The 18,903-nt window shown below is 41.3% G+C and overlaps 1 protein-coding gene across 10 annotated transcripts in view; it reads left to right on the top strand.

Annotated features, from left to right (window-relative positions):
• LOC105279139 (dystrophin, isoforms A/C/F/G/H) overlaps positions 1 to 18,903 on the top strand; it is a 442,569-nt gene that overhangs the window by 146,447 nt on the left and 277,219 nt on the right. For all 10 annotated transcript variants that reach the window (XM_026967748.1, XM_026967742.1, XM_026967747.1 and 7 more), the window contains 3 exons: positions 14,775 to 14,986; positions 16,668 to 16,822; positions 17,321 to 17,510. In XM_026967748.1, the coding sequence (XP_026823549.1) occupies positions 14,775 to 14,986; positions 16,668 to 16,822; positions 17,321 to 17,510 (557 nt within the window). The remainder of the gene's footprint in view (positions 1 to 14,774; positions 14,987 to 16,667; positions 16,823 to 17,320; positions 17,511 to 18,903) is intronic.

Here is an 18,903-nt window from a genome sequence, read left to right as displayed (position 1 = left end):
GTCGGGATACCGGGGATGCCGTGAGATAATATTCCGTGCTTGTTATAATGGGAAAGTTTCTGTTATCTGATGGGAATTTGTAACGCGCGCTATGAATAAACTCTGACAATAATTTCGAACTTGTGTAACGAAATTGGCTGATTGGCATATTTGGCATGCGCGTAATCGCCTTTGAAAGCAAACTATTGTATTATTGTTATCACTGTTAGACTTCTGTTCATTCCCCGGTTGTTAGTGATTCCGCTTTCATATTAAGTAATATGTGTGTTATTAAATAAACGCTGTGATATTAAATAATATTTATTGGTTAAGCATTTATTAAGCGTTTATATTAAACAATTATTTATTTGTCAGCTTAATGTACGCAATATACACTTTTCATTTATTTTCTTAAAAAAGTTGAACTTATAATGTAAAGCTAAATATGACGTATATTATTGCTATTTATATTTTATCAGAATTTGCGCTGGCACTAAGTTTGATGCGAAAGATACATGCATTCAACTAATCTAAAAAATGACATTTACGACGAATGACATGTTTGCATGCGTCCATTTTGATCTTGGAATAGGTATACGACAACGGTTTACACCTACAAGCAAGAGGTTTGAATGAGGTTTTGACTGGACTGGAGTGGAGGGTAGTCCGTTGCATTGAGGGGTGCAAGCGTCATAACTCGCAGTTACGGTTGCGTGTAAAGCCGGCATGGCGCAGGCCTTTGCTTTCTCACTGAATTGAGTTTATCACTGTCAGAATGTAATAACGAGAGGGTGAACATCAAGGCAAAAAATATCTGCGGTTCCGTATCGCGCCGTCCTTTTAGTGCCTCTCAAGTGTCCGCGTCGCTATCGCGTTTCGCCATTTTATCATTACTCGGATAATGATAACTTGAGTGTCGCATGAGCGCGTTGTCAATCTAAATTATACTCTCGTTCTGCAATCTTCCCTGTACAGCACATAGTTGACGAGAACGAGATTTATTGTCGGATAATTAATGTGCATCCCATTGCAAACACCCTTTCAAGCCGTTAAGCATCGTCGCCAACAAAGCGTGTCGAGATACGGAGACATAATGGTCTCGGGACCTGCGTCTTTAGAGTGCATTGCACGAGCTCGATAAAAATGTCTACCACGCTGTGCTTCCTATCGAAAAATGTCGACGACAGACTTTCTTTGACCTTACCTGACCGTATTCCTCGCCGTATTCGTGCGATCACGAGTTCCGCGTAAGGTGGTTCATCGAAAATTCAGACGTTCGGGGATAGACCGTAATCCGACAGGTACGCCTTTGGAAAATTGGGTGGGACCTCGTTAGCGACGGCCAAGGGATGGACTGGGGAAATCGCCTGACTTTCCTTGAAGACGAAAGGTTATTCACCGGTCGCAACGGTCACCTCCTCGACAGTTACGTGCGCCCGCGATCGCGTCTGTATACGTAAACCACTTGCTGTTTTCTCGTCACGTCCGGGCCGTCTGTCTGAGAACAGAAAAGGGTGGAAAGTTTCCTCCGCTGGATAAATTACGATAAAACCGATGGGACTTTCGCGCGGACGGCGAGTCATCCGCAATGTCGAACATGAAGCAATAATGTGTAACGAGCGCGCTGTCGGCGCGGGCAATAAAGGCTTATTAAATGTCATCGCCGCACGCTAAGGAAACTTTTCAGTCTCGTGACGGTGAAGCGCGAATTATATACGTGCAACAGGAGAAAACAACGGCTCGAGACGAGGCCGCGTGCTTCATGAACGTCTCTCCGCCATTAACAAGTAATTTGAGCACTGCACTATTTTCTTTTTTATTTTTTTCTGCCGACGCCACGAGGTTTCCGTGTAATAAAAGTTGGGTGAGGAACTTTTCTGAACAATGTATCATACTTCACAGCGAAATTGAAATCTCGCTTACAAATGAAATATATTTCTTCCGCGGCGTGGCTTTATTTAATGTATGCGTCCGTGGTTTTGCGAAGCGAAAGCACCCCTGAATTAATTCAATGAGGTCGCGATAAATCGGCAATCTATCATATCTTTCGTTCTTTAGTTTCATTCGAGCGGCACGCTTCGTTTTTTACCGTTAAATAAATGATTCCGCTCGCTAATTTCATGAATTAAACGCTCGTCGTCGTCGGCGGCGGCGGCGGCTCCCAGTTGTTGAGTCGTCTAACTTGAACGGGAGAACCAAGGGTGGAGTAGCGAGAGGCATAGGAGCTACTTAACATCGCATCGATTTGCATAGAAAGTATCCGCTCTCCGTGCAAATGCAGTTTTAGAAGGACCATAGAGTCAGCATGGTGAAGAGGGCCAATTAAAATGGTGATCTGATCTGCCGTTCTGCTCGTTTTTTCAGTCATTTCAGTCTCTCGTGTCCCATCCAAAACCGATCGTTCTTGTTACGGCAAAACATGTTTTCCCTCTAAGCGAGTAATCGAGTCACTTGCTAACTTCATTGCTCCTATACTCGTACCTTTTAATCTCTTCATACGTTGATGCGACACATCGTGTCATATTCGTTTTCTTAAAAAATTGGAGGTGATCGCGTTCTACTTTAATGCAGTTTTTCTTCTCTGAGAGGATAATGCTGTGCAAACGAAGGATGGAATATCTTGTTCGTTAGACGAGAGTAGTGCTTTAAAAGGAAGCTTATCCGACGTATTCGCCAGTGGTACAACGAAACTGCTACTTGTTATCCCTTTTCATTCGTAGAGCTTTATATCGCAGCTTATTGTAGTAGAACCCAGCACGGTGATAACGTACGTTCGTAGGATCGAGTTACGATTTTCGTTCCTCGCGTACAAAGAATGAACAAACGAACGAACAAACTCACATTTCCCGCGTAAAGTGTATCCTCCGTGTCATGAAAGTAACGTCCGCGTCGCAGCGAAACAAACGCGAATGCGGGAAACTGTGTCACGAATCTTCTGTAAATTGTATCAGCGCTGCGCCGACACGTACATTTGCTTTACAGCCTCATACATTTTATCGCAAGGCAGAAAACGTGAAAACTTTCGTTGTAGCGCGCGGTCGGCGGTCAAATGTTAGTGACTTACGTTTTGTTACAATCGATTCAACAAGCACGTGATAAATAGTGAGATGACTTTAATTACCCTTAAATTGTAAAAAATATTAAAAATTATCATATTATGATATGGTATAATCTCTACGAGCAAACTTTGCAAATTGTTACTAACACGCATTACTATTTAGTTAACAATATATGAGGCAAGATTGTATTACAATATTTATAACTCCCGATTTCTCTTTCCCTCATTGTATAATGCATTTTGTGAATTTTTTCACAATTTCTCCGATATCCTGCATAATTAAGTAATTATTTTCATATTTTAAATAAGGAACGGGGCAGAGTGGGTCTCAGTAGAACGTTTGTTGGCCAAAATGCATGCAATGCATGGCACATATCGTGCGGCCAATAAAGAAGACAAACTGCGCAACGTGCAGTCTCAGCATTGCAATGGATATCGAAGCGTCCAGAGGCGTGGAACTATCGCTCGACATGCGAAAATTATCTCCGGGTGCGAGCACGCGATCGTGAAACGTAGTTTTCTCCCTTGGCTATACTTTAGTTGCCGTTTTTTGTCACTCCTTCGGCTCCCTCTTTTCGCTCTTTCTTTCTTTCTCGCTATCTTCCTCTCAATGTCCCTACTTCTTTCCCTTCTTTTTTGACTAGCAGCTAACCGTTCCACAGGCCACCCAATTTCGATGCTCGATATCCGTGTCGCCCATTCGCCTCGTTCCGTTTCACCCGCGATCAGAAAACGAACAGGAATCCGTGGCAGACATGCCAGTGAATATCGTTCACGGTCGATGCGCCTTACCTCCAAGCTGAGGATCACGCGGCTCCACGTGTCTATATCGACATGACGATATATGAGGGGACTTAACGCCAGATCGAGAGCGAAAAGAGCACCGTTTTTCCGCAATAACCGACTTTGAACCGCGTCTTTGAGTGCGTTTGAGTATTCCGACCACGGACGAGTATTTTTCCGATCGCGGCAGCGTCGCCATTTCTGATCGACGCTTGAGATGCGTTTACGCGATTCTTCAATAATTTTCTGGGATCGATCTGTCAATTGTTCTTCAACTGATTGGCGTTTCGTACGTAAGCAAAACGGACGTTAATCTCGAGGAAGTCGCAGATTTGAAAAGTTTGCCGGTTCATTTTGAAATTTTAGTCACGTAAAATATTATTCTTGTTATCTGTCATACTCTAATTAATCAATACGTTCGATCCAATTTTGACCTGACCGAACATTAACTCTAATGACCTTTCACCTTAATTGAAAATTCCGCCATTCTACGCAGACAGGGAAAATATCATATTTGCGCCGGTAGTCTAAGCGTTTAATTAAAAATTCTTTCGATTGGAGGTGGTTCGTTCCAAGGCTTACAAGGAGTACCGTTATGCAATCGATAACTTCCATTCCACGTTGAAATCAAATTTATCCGGGCTCTATTTTCGACGTGGATTAAATACGGGCGCGCGCGGATGTATACGTCTCCGATAACGATACAAAATTGAGAAGTTTTTCGCGCAGTCACGCGGCGAAACAAGATTCTTCATAAAGCCGGATGACGCGGCTTTAATTAGTTTTAAACTCTTCGCAGCATCAACCCGTTCGAACTTTCGCAGTTACAGAGTCGCGAAACAGTGCTTGCGCCGCTGTCGGACAGCGGAGGAAAGGCGGGTTCAGACTCTCCGGCAGCTACACAAGCACGTAATTAGCCGTCGCTGCTAATGTTCGCTCTTGTTTCCGACAGCCACGTTGCGAGCCGGTTTTCTCATAACTTCCGGCCGGGAAACGCAGCGAGCGATGAATGATTATTGATCTTTGGCGTATTTGGAGCTTCGAAAAATATCCCGTTAGTCCCCTTTGATCTTCGAATTCCGCGAGTCCGCACGTATTACCGATCTGTACCAGTATTATGTATTCTGGTCTTTTTCTTTTTTCGGATTCTGTCTCAAGACATTCGCACAGAGGACTAGCGAGGGAGTTGATTTACTTCCGTGCTTCCGCCGCAACTTAATCGCATTAAAACCAACTGAAAGCTCCCAGGGTTAGGCGCACCAATGCGACGCGGTGGTGCAAGTCGTCTCTGATTTTCGTGAAATTCGTTGACGTTCTATTTCAGCGAATCTCTTGGGCGCAATTGGACTTGACAGTGGGATCGGATTAATATCATTCCAACACGCTGTTCTGTAAACTTTTTACATTAAATAGTAAAAGCACCGTTAGAGAGATGGCTATCATGTCAAGTTTATGTTATGGTAGATAAAATTATAATTTATAAATAATTGCACTTTGCGTGTGAGTCGAGTGCAGATTTTTCAGAGCTGAAAGGAATTTTTTAATTGTAGGATTTTATAGAAATATGGGAAACGCTTCATTTCGAATAGCGATGAGAAATGTTAAATTTTCGCTTAATGCTTAATGGCGAAGAAATGACAAAGAAAGAGATAGTATGTATAATAATAGATCATTGTGACGTGGAGTAATAACGAAACGATTCAGGCATTACGATTGCGGAGGAATTTTATCGAGGAATTTTATTGTTACGACGAGCAAGATAATGTGCTTTCCATTTTCCTCCGACATTTGCATGTACTTCGATATAAACGATTGTTTCAAAATAACAAGGAAATCGTTTTGATAACATCAGCTCTGATAAAAGAAGATTCGTGAAAAATCTATATAAAAAATAATGATAATATATTATGTATTATATTTTTATTTCATTCTGACGAATTTACATACTATGTATGACATACATCATCAATTCTTAAACAAATTTTTAAATGTGGACGTTTTATTCTCTCAATTTATATTGTACTTGAAAAATTACATATTTATAAAACAATTTATGAAAAATACCCAATGGCTTTGTTTGCGTACGTGTGGAACAAAGAGAGAGAAAATATTTATTTTCTCTTTAGAAAGAATTTATAAATCGATTGTGTAGTTAATCGAATCGCAAACTGGTTTGCACATTTTCGCTAAGAGAATAAGCGATTTCTGTTAATTACACTCTTCTTTCGAGAGCGAAATGTGCACTATGGCTCGCCATCGTTATCCTGTTCTAATTTATGAACGGTAATAGAGCGCAATTTGCAAACAATTTGCAGAAATTACACGGCAATTCCGCCGAGTGGCCGAGTGGCGGCGGCGACGGCGCTGTATCGATCAATCATCTGCGAAAAAAATAAGCGCGCACATCGTGGTACGGATTTCCACGTTACCGGAACGTTAAAGCCGCCGTGAAAAGAGTGATTTACTGTTATTAAAGAATAACTGAGCATCTTATTAAAGGCGAGGTTAAAAGGGTTGCCAGTACTTGGATATGTCGTGCGTAACGAAATTTATACCCGAGTTAATTGAATATGCCGAGTAAAAAGATTGAAATATAGCTGCAACGGTTTAGGCAGTCCTATAATGAGTTATTCCAGCAATAAGGAGGAAGCTCGCGGACGATGTCTTGCGCCCGCCAGCGAAAAAGCTCGGACCTCACAGACAGTCGCGGGAATAATTTAGTCGCAAGAAACTGTCACCGTATTAACGTTAATACTCAAAATAACAAGCGGATCGTTTTGATAACGTCAGCTCTGGTAAAAGGAGAATTCGTGAAAAATCTGTATATTGAAAATAATAATATACCTTTATTATATTTTTATTTCATGCTCTGAACTTAAATACTTTCACAAAATATATATAATCAATTAATGTTTCATCGTGATATCTTTCTCTGGTAGTACAAAATGCATTATGAAAATGCAGTATCTCTGAAGATATACGTTCACTCGGGTCGCATAGAATTCTAAAACTCTTAGCGTTAGATTTATTTGCACGTTTTAAAAAACTTAGTCTCGTCGCGGTGGATTCTGGCTAATGTATATTAGTAGTAATGAGCCATGTGGATCGCCTCGGTCTGTATGTGTGTACGTAATGAAATTTTGCAGGGAATATCGCGAAAGTTCTTGGTCTCTCCAGAGTTGGACGGCTATGCGGACGCATACGGCTAACTTCTATTCCGTCGAGACATGCATTATTATACGCCATTTATTTCGCAAAGTCGCAGCACTCCCATTATTGCGTTTTGCGGGAAAAAAAGGAGAATTGCACGGGCTGGACAGAGGGAGCTGAGTTTTAATAATAAGCGCTCGAAAGTTTCGGAAGTAGAGTGAGCTTCCCCTTGGTAATGCGTGATAAGTGGGATGGGGTAGAAATTTAAAGTGGATGCTGGAGCACAAATGCGCATACAAGAGAACGAATACGACATGAAAACCTACATCTCTGCTATTAAATTGACCGCGTAAATTTATAATGCGTATGCATAATATGCATAGAGTAAAGTACAAATATAGATATTGTATAAATATTTGAGGATATAGTAAGATAAAAAGATCATATAAAAAGTATTGATATTCGAAGAGATGTGGATTATTAAGCGAGATGTGGAAGGGCTTTTTGCGTTTTTACGATCGGTTTACATACGTTTCTCAGTGAAAGCAGGACGAAGAGCGTCTGCCGTGCTGTGCATCTAGTTTTTTGCGCGGCAAAATTATTATATGCCTCTCGAGACTCCTATTAACCTGACCCATTCACTAGCAAAACGAATTTTTTCTTATAATAAAATTAAGTGCTAATTAGGTGCTCTAATTAGATACAGAAGTCCGGCATTTAGTGTCCAAACCATTTGGCAGAAAATTGGTGTTAATTAAATGCAGAAGTCCGGCATTTAGTGTGCGAACTGTTTGGAAAATGGGGTTCACAAAACGAGGAAAATTGACTTAACGTTAAGATGATTCTTCTCTAAAGAGAAATCAGAGATATAAATAAAATAATAAAACGGACAAACAAACATTAGGAATTAGGTGCTACTTCAGTGCTCCAAGAAACTGTAAGAACATCTATAAAATATATAGTTATAGTTTTGTCGAAATATTTAATGAAACTTTAAAAAACTATAAATAGCAACATGCACAAGAGCAAAGTTATAGTAAACAATTAAATGCTCTTCTTTTATTGATCTTAAAATATCCATGAATTAATCTAGGATTTAGATATCCAATTAATTTAGAATTTGGTGCTCCGGTGTTGCAAACATTTTGTTATAGCTTACAATTTATTTATCGTCGGCGGAGGCGGCTTAATAGCAATCCTCCCAGGACGCGTCGCAAAGAGATGAGAATATAGATTTTGCGAGCAACACCGCGACTAAGTCCTACGAAGGAAATCTCACGAAGGAAATCTGTATCGCTTCGCGTTCTCTCACGCGTAGAATATCTCCCTCGTCGCGAGCGATCCCCCGGCTTTCTTTCTCTCCCGAAGGAGAATCCGGATATAGCACCCTCGCTGGGAACGAGCCGTGCCGCACGAAGAAGCTTGCTCGCGCAAAGACAATCCTTTATTGACGCGCGAGCGTCTTGCACGCAGGTAAGAACTCAGGGCGCATATTATATACCGTAGGACGGTCGATTTTCGTCGCGAACAATAAGGTGCTCGTTCTCTCGTCGTCCTCCTAGGACCATAAAGTGAAGTGCGTGTGGAGCGCGTACGCGGCGAACGCACCCTCGGGTTATAAAGTGGCTGCGCGAGCGAGATCTCGCGTAAAGGCGCGCGAACGCTTTGCACTCGTCTCACGTATCCGCGTCGCTCTGTGTCTCGCAATTTCTCGTTCACTTCGACACCGCGATTTTCCGTGCCTTCCACTTCCGGCTTGCTTCCCTGCTTACTTTGCCTTTTCATCTTGCAGCACGAGATGCGTCCCTCGCGACAATATTGGTAATGCAGACGGCGAGGTTCGCGCGCAGACAACCACGCAGTCCCAAACGGACGAGCTCGAGATTTTTATCGGAAATTCCATTTCGGTCATGGAAAGTTTCTTACCATTGGCCATTTTGTGTGCTACTCTAAGTTCTCTCGTCGCTTTTTTCGCGACTTCTATCTTTTACGTTGCTTCCGGTCTTATTACTCTTCGTTCTTCCCTTTTGTGTCCTTCCCTTCGTTGTGTACTCTTATCACCGTTCGCAAAACCGTCCTCAGACCGAGAGATCGACGCGGTTGGATGCGACGTCGAGACGCCGTAGTTACCACATAAAACCGTTTATCGTGCATTGAAGGGAAAGGACGGAGAGGGAAGAAATAAAATACAATACAAGCTGCGAAGTAAAAAAGTTTGGTCTGGATAAATTACAATTAACTCTCTTAGTTAGGTAAATCAGCTATTGTCAGTGAATATCGGACGTTTTATCGATCGGCAGTGGATAACCGCGCGCAGTTTATAATCGCTTTGTAATGTTACGTGATTAAAGGTAATATTACCAGTTAGAGCAGTGAAATTTAATGACAAATTATTCAGCAACTATGTCGCATTGGCTTTCAGTTATCTCACAATAACCGCCGTGTTTCTATTTCCCCGTGGTAACGCGCGATATCTCGGATAAATCATATTTCGCATAAATCCTCTCAGACTTGTTCATTTTCAATCTTTTCTAACAAACAACTCTCTTTTTCCTTGGTATGATCAATTCAAATATTTTTCTTTAAATATATCTTTCCTACTAGCAAGAGAGTCTTCCTAAGACAGCCTATTTTTCTTACTAATAACAAGACGGATAAAAAAATAATGTGCCAAGAGTTTTGGTGATTTTTGCAGTGTTTTTTAGCAGCGTGTGATTATGTATGCAAGGTCTTGGCTCGACTATTACCGCAAAATCTCTCCCGCAAGTTTAGTTAAGACTTTCCTCGCGGCAAAAAGCGAATCAAAAAAGCTCGGCGAAGCGCGTTTGAATTTTAACGGCAAAAGTTTTCGATCTTTTTAATCGCGCATTGATATAAGAGAGAGCGCGCGGAGCTTTCAGTGGTTTGTAATTTTTGTTTAATTTTTATGACAAAGAAAGAGAGCATTTTCATATACTCGATGTCTCATGATAATATCATGTTGCATAGGAAGTTTCAAGTTGCACTTACCAGCATTTGTCGAGAAGTTTTATATCATGTAATGTAGAGGAATAACTGTATGTTTCATATGTGTATAATAAATATTATGTATATAGTACGTATAGTCTATAGTAAATCTATGTAGATGTAAAAATACCAATAAACCGACATTTGTAAAATTTTTTGCACGTTTAAAATAATGTAATGTATTGTATGCCGGAATCCGTCGGAGAATGCAAGCGCGCTTCAGCTTATTAAATTCAAATACGGATTAAATTAACTCGCTGCTAATACTCTCTCTCGCGCTCTCTCTTGCTACCTTTTCATTAGCCGAGCGACTCTATCTTTATTTGTTTCGGGATCGAGATACCGTGCGCGCGGCTTCAAACTACCGTGTGGAACAACAACAATGAACAAAGCGTGTAACTTTCAGCTAACTTCGTCGGCCCGCGTTCGAACGTAATCCACTTGCAAGGCTCCGTAGAAATCTTTGGAGGAGTCAAGTTAACGAAGTTTACAGGGAGTTGAACGTTATTCGGCACGGCATCTGCTGTCGCAGTTATCCGCGTTTCGATTCGTTCGTAATGTTTGCACCTTCAACAGCATTAACGTCGTCTTGTGGGTTGGGATGACGCTCGCCATACTCTCGAATTACGTAATTAAGTAATAAATTTCTTATGTCGTTCTAATCATCATTATGCATCGTTTATAGTAGGCAAGCGATTATTACAAATATGTTAAAACGACGTCGGAGATTGTTATAATAAATGGAATATTTTATATCATTTTTCAACGATTAAAATCCAATTTCTCGTTTCAGTGCTAACTTTTTATATTGAAGGAACGCTCCATTTCAATTTAACTCCATCAGAAATTTAAATCCATCAGAATCTAACAATGATGTATTGAGTGTCATGATAAAGAATTACGAGAGAAAGAGGAAATGTATTTAAGATTTAAGATGTTTTCGTTACTATTACTTTTGCTGAAGAACATATCGATTTCGACTTATAATCAGATGCGTCAATGTCGGTTTTCTAATTAATTAAACTAAAGAATGAATGAGCGATATTTGAGCAATATAAATTTTCTGTGTGGAACAAGTGATGATTTAATTGGACACTCTTAATGAAGTCATTTAGCAATCCTCGTACACCGTCTCAAGTTGGTTCTTAAAACGTGCTGGCGTTTCATTTATAAACTCAAGCCGCGATACGTGGCTTGCAGTTTTATGATCTATTAATGAGTCGATTAAAAAAGAAAGAACTTTTGTGCCGTTGGTAGTTTCGCGAGTACGCAAGTCTACTACTAATACTGCGAATCTCGATGGTGTTTCGTGGATGTCGCCTTCTTGGCAACTTTGTGACTCCCCGGTGAATATCGGCGCTCGTCAGTTCCATATATGTATATATACATATATACGAGACTGTATAATCTATGCAAGATAGTGTAACGCGCATGTGTGTACGTGCGCTCGTTGCAGCAGTTGCAAGACTCAGGTGTGCCGATAACTCATTGCAGGCGCCATGGTGCCGCATACATTATTCTTCCAATAACTCTCGTAGACCTATCTATGCGAGAGGTGATGCATCGCTCGTTGCTCTCGCGTCATGGCTAGTCTAAGGTAATACATTGCGAGAAAATTGAGTCATAGTTACCGAGTTTCATTTATTACGTTTTTCCAGCGTTACAAAAATCGAGAAAAGCGTGCATCATCTGCTGCACGTTAATAGCCTCCGTTATTTTTGCCTCATGAAAAAGATCAGTTCAGTTTTAATATACATTGTTCTAGTATCATAATAAAATAATGAGATAAATCATGTAATTAACGTGTGAGCATTAAAATATTAACGAGAATTTTGCCAAATAATTTAGAACAGTAAAAGACAAATTAATAATGTATTATGGAAGACAATTTAACGTATATGTGTTTTACTGGTTTTGCGAATTCTCTGTCGACGTGACTCAGGTAAACAGGATCGAGAACTAATTAAAACAACATCGGCACATTCATCGCCTTGCCATTAGAGCGGAATTAGACCGGATTACCGGAGGAGAGAGAGAGGTGTTGCCTCCAAGTCTGCCTCGAGTGATCTTCTTGTGCTTGTGTGACGCGCATGCAGGCAGAAACGTACACTTTAAGGGCGGCTTTCGAGTGGAGGTCGAAGTGCATAGGGGTCGAGGGGAACGAATTGCTCTCATAATAAGTCGTTGAAAGTCATTGAAAAAACGCAGACAGCGCCCTCGTCTTTCACACTGCATTCTTCGAGGGATAGGGAGCGGAAGGGTGGTGTCGAGCCCTTTGAAATGTCGGCATACGTGGGCATATTCGAGTTCCGCCCCGTAGCCCTTTATTCGTCGCACCTCCCCCAAATTATGCGGGGACACTTGTTTATGATTGGATTGTTGGAGATGCGCTTAGTTTACAAGCATGTCGCGCGCCATTTAATATATTCAATAAAGGACACGCGACGCGCGAATGCGTGTTAAACGGAACAGTTAGAACTTTGGGAATACTGGAAACTATATTAATACAGTAAGCACATGAATATGTAAGGCGGAGTAAATCCTTTGCGGTGCAAATTGTCCTTACCGCCCCACAGCGAGTTTGCTGTAATCTGCTGCAGTTTATCGCGTCTTGTTTGAAGAGCGCCGTTTCTTCCTCATTACCACACTCAGGACCTAGTTCGCTCGAATCGTAGCGTTGCCGTATTCGTTTGTGTATTCTGATTTGCTTTAATCGTATGCATAAGGGTGCCGAAGCGTACGACGGAAACGATTGAAACTTGTCGCATTTATATATCGTAATTCCAGAAATCGTTTACTGGGAAGAATACTTGAACACGGCGGGAATTAATTACGCCACGTAGAGGTGAACGTTTGAGCAACGCGTGAGTTTTACGTGAAAGAGAATTATTTAACTCGCACAATGTGGTATAATGCAACGACGAAGCGTTGAAGCGAAACCGCTCTTGCCGGACACAGCGGACAGACGCATCATCGGATACAGTTTTTGAGGCAGAATGATAGTTTAAATCACTTTAGCGAGGTATCGAAACGGAGGAGAAGACGCGTGCTCCTTATGTTCCTCTAAAATTCGCTGTATTGCGCGATCATTCACGAGTTCCCAGATTATACCGGTCTGCGGGAAGCGAGTTGGATTTTCTCTCTTTGGCCGATCGTTCTCCATCTCAAGCGCGTACATCGGAATAGAACGCGATTATGGGATTTGCGGATGATTCTATTGTTTCCAAATGTTCGCAATTAATACGTTAAAATTGAGTAAAACGTCTTTTTCGTAATATTGGATAAATGACCTTTTGTTAAGCAATTTATAAAAAAATACTATAGGAAGGAATCTGTGGATAATAAACTCTAGTATTTCAGGAAAAATGTAGAAAAAACAATATTTTGCTTTGAAATTGACAATTTAACTTTGTAATTGATAATACAGAATTTTACGCATAACCTGATATTTTTAAAAGTCCGTTATTCAACGCTTCTATATATATATAAATAATTTTGTAATCTAAAAGAGAATACTTTTATTAAAATTCTTTATCCTGCAGCGTGCCGTTTAACGTACATTGTTCCTTTTTTACTCTATCTCTTGCTCTCTCTTTGTGCAGCAATATTCACGTTTCAACAAATATTTCACGTTTAATTGAAAAGGTATTCCGCGTAAAGACAATGGCTTTTATTAAAGTTAGAATCAGTTTTAATTTCAGCCATTTGTCGTTTGACTTTGTTTGTCATCCTTTTCTGTTTTTTTTTTCTTTTTTTTTATCGGAATAATATTCAATACACGTTTGCACATAACACACATAGGTTAACAGAATTGTTATGGTCTTTCTCTTGCATAAAAGAGTTTCTCTATCAGAAATCTATGTTTCTATTCTAGTTTCCGTGCTGTTTGACGACATGCGTTCTCGAAACATGGTGCATATCAGGTGCATTCTTAAAGGTACAAGAAGGTTCACACGTGCGAATTGGGTTGTTGCGGATGTTGAACCATTGCCAGTGTTTTGCATCTGCTTTGTCCAGCTGTGATCTATAACGTGCCATTACTATTTGGATTGTTTCCAGCTGATACCGCGCGAATTTCAGCGTAGTCTTTGATTCCAATTCTGAGAGAAGAACACGAAATGATCAGGATGTAGTGAAATGAAGAACCGGAGTAAAGTGAAAAAGTACAATGTGAATGCTGTCATTTGTGATATTGAGCGCTTAACATTTTATAGAAATTTTGGGTGAAGTGTTGACTTGCACATATAATTTGTTAAGAAAATATCACGTACTGATAAATGACAGCATCTATTTTTATTTTGAAACTTTCCGCTCTGTTTGACAATGCGATGCATTTTGATAACTCGATGCTTTTTCCATTGCAAGTGCGGAAGCGATTCGTTTTTGCGGATCTTCGATTATTGAATTAATTATTAGATAGCTCAAATAGCTTTAATGTATGATTTGCCCCTAATTGTGAAGACAATAGCATTTCGTGGTGAAAAAATATTTCTAGTATGCCATGTATGAAGTCCGCTGAACTTCTACAAGTTATTTATATCATATTATGCTTTTCTTTCGTGAAATTTTTATGCGCAAATTGGATGCAGTAAAATCTTTTATACAAAAACCAACATGTTGAATTCAGATAAAATATTTTGTGAAGAGTGAAAAACCGTTCGCGCAGTTCGAGCACCGCAAAGTATTCCGGATCATTGGCATTTTGTTTCCAGATGTATTTTCTATAAAACAGTATTTATTTACGTTGTATGCAGTATTGGTTCTCACCACATCGTTTGTCGTTTCGTGAATGTTGCAGTCACCAAGCTGAGAGAGCACTGGGACGAGACGAACTCAAAAGTCATGCAACGGAAGACGCAGCTGGACATGATGCTGGGCGACAGTAAGGAATACGAGGCGAAGAGAAACGCGGTGGAGGTCTGGCTGTCGCGAATGGAAACTCGACTCGAGAGAATGCGAGCCGTTGGGCACACCGCTGACGTACTCGCGATGCAGCTTGAGGAACAAAAGGTACGTCGGCGTTCCCTCCGCGTCTTTCCTCGCTGCAGCAAGTTAACCGCGTTAGCCCTTCGGGTCGGGGTGAGCTTTTTAGTGCCGCGCCCGAAGAAGTGTGTCTTTAGTCAAGGATACCGAGATAAAAGCGGGGGAAAAAGCCCTGAGCGGAGACGCGTTAATATCTTCCATTTAATTTGTTTAATCCGCCTTCGGCAGCGTTGAAAGTGTCGAGCAATATTGAAACGTGAACTGTTACGATTGCATCGATTAAATTGCGTTAACAGAGTATTTGATTGAAATGCATTGAGTGAATAAATCGTTATCGCGGAATATCGCGTTACATTTCAAGTGCCGTAAAAGGAATAAAATTTGTCACTCGAAAGGCATGAACAGTGGCTTCTTGCCTCGTCATGTTGCATCGTTCTTGTCACTTTGTTTAAATGAAAGTTGCAGTTTCAAACTTTGGAAAGCTCTTTCTCTCTCTCTCTCTCTCTCTACGCGATATATTTTTCTATTTGTTGCAACGCGGCGCGGCTTATTTTACGTTATTTTTATGGCGTGATGTTTTGACAGCGCGTTTTTCATCTTGTGTACGGAGGATGTAGTGATATTGAGCGAGACGTGTCTGTTATACCAATATCATCTCGACGCTGCCGCGAAAGCATGTGAATTACAGTTTTTCTCGGATAGAGATGGAATGGCGCGCGAGTAACTTTCTGCATTAGAAAAATTACTTTCCACTTGTGTTTCACGTGTCCACGTTATATCGCGTTCATTGCGTTATGGAAACTCATTATGTTGCAACTACTTTGGCGTTTGCTGCGTATGCAGCAGAAACGTTTTAAAAATGTACATTCCTCCGTATTATTGTGCAACGTATCCATGCAAGCGCTGATTGTGTACAGCTCAAGTTTACGAGCGCAAATGTCTCTGAAAGCCGCGGAACTTTTCCCATCTGTGCGCGGAATTAAAGAGACCGAGCGCTTTCGGAATCAATCTGTCCGGTAATAAGCTCTTCCTATAATCTCCCGCCACTTTGCATACGAGAGTACGCGACTCTCCGAAAAAGGTAAAAACTTGCCGACGCAGGAAGGAGGAAACGGAGTTTCCGACGTCTCAATCAACGGGATCTTAACCGGCGGAGCGCATCACGCGAGAGGAGCTCTGTTTAGATTCAAAAGAGCCAAATGAGATATTCATGGAATAATTTATTCCCGCGGCTATGCGCGTTGCCTTTGAGCGAGATGCATTTGCAGCGCTTCTTCCGAATCTCGCGTGTCCCCGTGAATGGGCTGCATGATGAAAGCGCGATTCGACGTAATATCGTTCACTTCGAAAAGATAACGCGCGCTCGGTTAATATCTTTCGGGTTTCTTTATGCGAGCGCTTCCTTCAATCGTTCGCTGTCCGTCTTTATTCGGTTGCGTCGAGAATGCTCGCTGTGCTCTCTGCAAGATTGATCGGTACCAATCAGTGCCGATGCGCGAAGGAAAGTTGCACAGTGTATCGACGCGAAACTTTAGTTACGAACCCCCGCCTTGCGAAGATTTAACTTTGCCGACTTATCGAGACTCAAGTGCAAAAGAGGCGCGGCTTCTTCTAACTTGATACGAAGCCGGAGTTAGACAAGTTTCCCTTTTTCGCTTGCCCGCTATTGCATCTCCCCTACGATTCCATGATTCGCGCTTTGTTTCAGTCGTTCCACGTCGATCTGCACAAGTACAAGCTCCAAATTGAGCTCTTTAATCAGCTCACGCAGAAACTCATAGCGGTTTATCAACAAGACGACACTACGCGTGTGAAGAAAATGACGGAGAATATCAATCAGCGATACAACAATCTCAACACGAGGTGAGTACTTCAATCGATTATTTCTTGTTCCGTCTTCATCGATGAAACATGAGACAAATCGAATGCAGTCAGTTGTAATCTTAGAACTGCAATCGAACTAACAATGAATTACCGTCAGATAAACGAGAAAATACAAGTACATAAATTTATTTTCTCAACTATCTTGTAATTTTCACTCTAGAAGATTTTTGATCCGCGACATAATTATTAAAAGATTTAATTTAAAAATTGCCGAATTGCTGAAAACGGAAGACGAAATTTTTGTTAAAGAGGGATTCGCTGGAGAATTTGTATAGTCAAGAGAACGTAACTTCTGGGGCAGTCTATATACAGGCATAGCACGGTTATTCTACCTAGGCGCTTCCGTTGCGTCCATAGCATCTCTCTCTCTCTCTCTCTCTCTCTCTCTCTCTTTCTCTCTTTCTCTCTCGCGGAACTTTACTGCGAATCAAACTGTACATCACGAATGTAATGCTGTATCGAGCGATCCATTTCCAGCATCATCAATCGGGGGAAACTACTGAACTCCGCGATGAGCTCGCTCCACAACTTCGACCGGTCTCTAGACAAGTTCTTGGCCTGGCTGAGCGAGGCGGAATCCTCGATGGAGGAATTGGAAGCGGAGGCTGATCGTCTAGGCGGACGGCGGGACCAGGGCGCTCTCAGACGACCGCAACACCAGCTTAAGGTAAGATCGTCACGTTCATGCTAATCTCGCGACAAATCTGCAACAACGTGCTCGATTAACGTAACTGTTACGGCCTGAAGCGACGAGATCGTTTATCGTTGTTGCAAGTCAAAGATCGTTGCCTCCTGAAGTTCTTCGAGAAAGCGTCCGAGAAGCCTTTAAAAGGATACTGTGTCATAACTGATTTCTTCTCAATTTACGTTAGCGAATAGCTTTTGTATCTGCACAATATAGTTTGCGACGATCAGAATCTTTGAGAAGTTTTAATAATATTTTACGACAATATTTGTTTCGTATTAATGATGTTAAATACTTTTACAAACAAATTATACTTTTGAACACGTAAAAAGCTGCTCTCTCATGGGTAAAGATTGTCGAATCAGCAGCGCGGGAATCATATAACGGTGTTACTTTTTTTCTTCTTTGTTTTTTTCCCCGACGCAAGCTCGACTTCCTCGACGCTTCTATTTGCGTTTAACCGCATAATCGCCTAGAAAGTTGCTCGTGTTCTCACATGTTGCGCGCCCTAAAAGGAGCTGCAACGCAGCATTAGCCAAGTCAAGTGCACCGACTTTAAATCGCTCTAGATTCTCATTCAGTCGACTTTATCTTTACAATTTTATTCCAAATTTTTTCATATATGTTCACAAACAAATTATACAAAAATGTATACAGTACACATTTCATCAAGCAATCATTAGAAAAGGCAGAAAACTGTCCTTATCGATGCGTGTAATGTGAAATATTCCTGTCAGGTTAAATACGACGCTAGTGAGGCACGATGATGTCCATTATGTCACCCTAAGATCTTTTAACATCGCTTCGGTGCAGCCGGTCTCGACTGATTGCCGTAAAAGCATGTTCGAGGTGCCAGGCAGTCAGCACCGGTATCGACGTATCCATTAAAAAGAAGAAGCTTGATATCGAGTATCGATATAATGCGGTCATCGGACGTCATATGCGCGGTATTTTCCGTTGTTTTTCGTTTTATATTTTTGAAAGATTTCAACTACCAATTTAAGCGCCGCGTGCATATTGTTTTGATCCTTTTTCGACCGGATGTGCCATATCGTCGCGTCTGGCGAAGAATTTCTCGCCGCAAGTGATAGCCCACTGCGCGCGCACTGTGATTTAAATAGTTAGCTTGCAAAATTACAATTTTGCATTTGAATCAGTTACTCCTCACTTTTGCAACGTTCTCGTGCGACGTTTTCTGCTGGCACGTTATTGATATTTTCACGACTGTTGGTCGTCTCATTAAGTCACATAATTTTCCCTCGTTTATCGTGGCGCACGAACGTGAAGTGGCGACGCTGTTGGAAAATCATAGAACATTTGTTGTTCACGTTACTACGCGCTCTTACACGATTACTGAGGATTAATGAGCACGAAT

Source organism: Ooceraea biroi, chromosome 2 (assembly GCF_003672135.1).
Source record: "Ooceraea biroi isolate clonal line C1 chromosome 2, Obir_v5.4, whole genome shotgun sequence".
Classification (NCBI taxonomy): Eukaryota; Metazoa; Arthropoda; class Insecta; order Hymenoptera; family Formicidae; genus Ooceraea; species Ooceraea biroi.
Note: the sequence above shows the minus strand (reverse complement) of the source record. Positions and strands in the feature narration are given on the sequence as shown.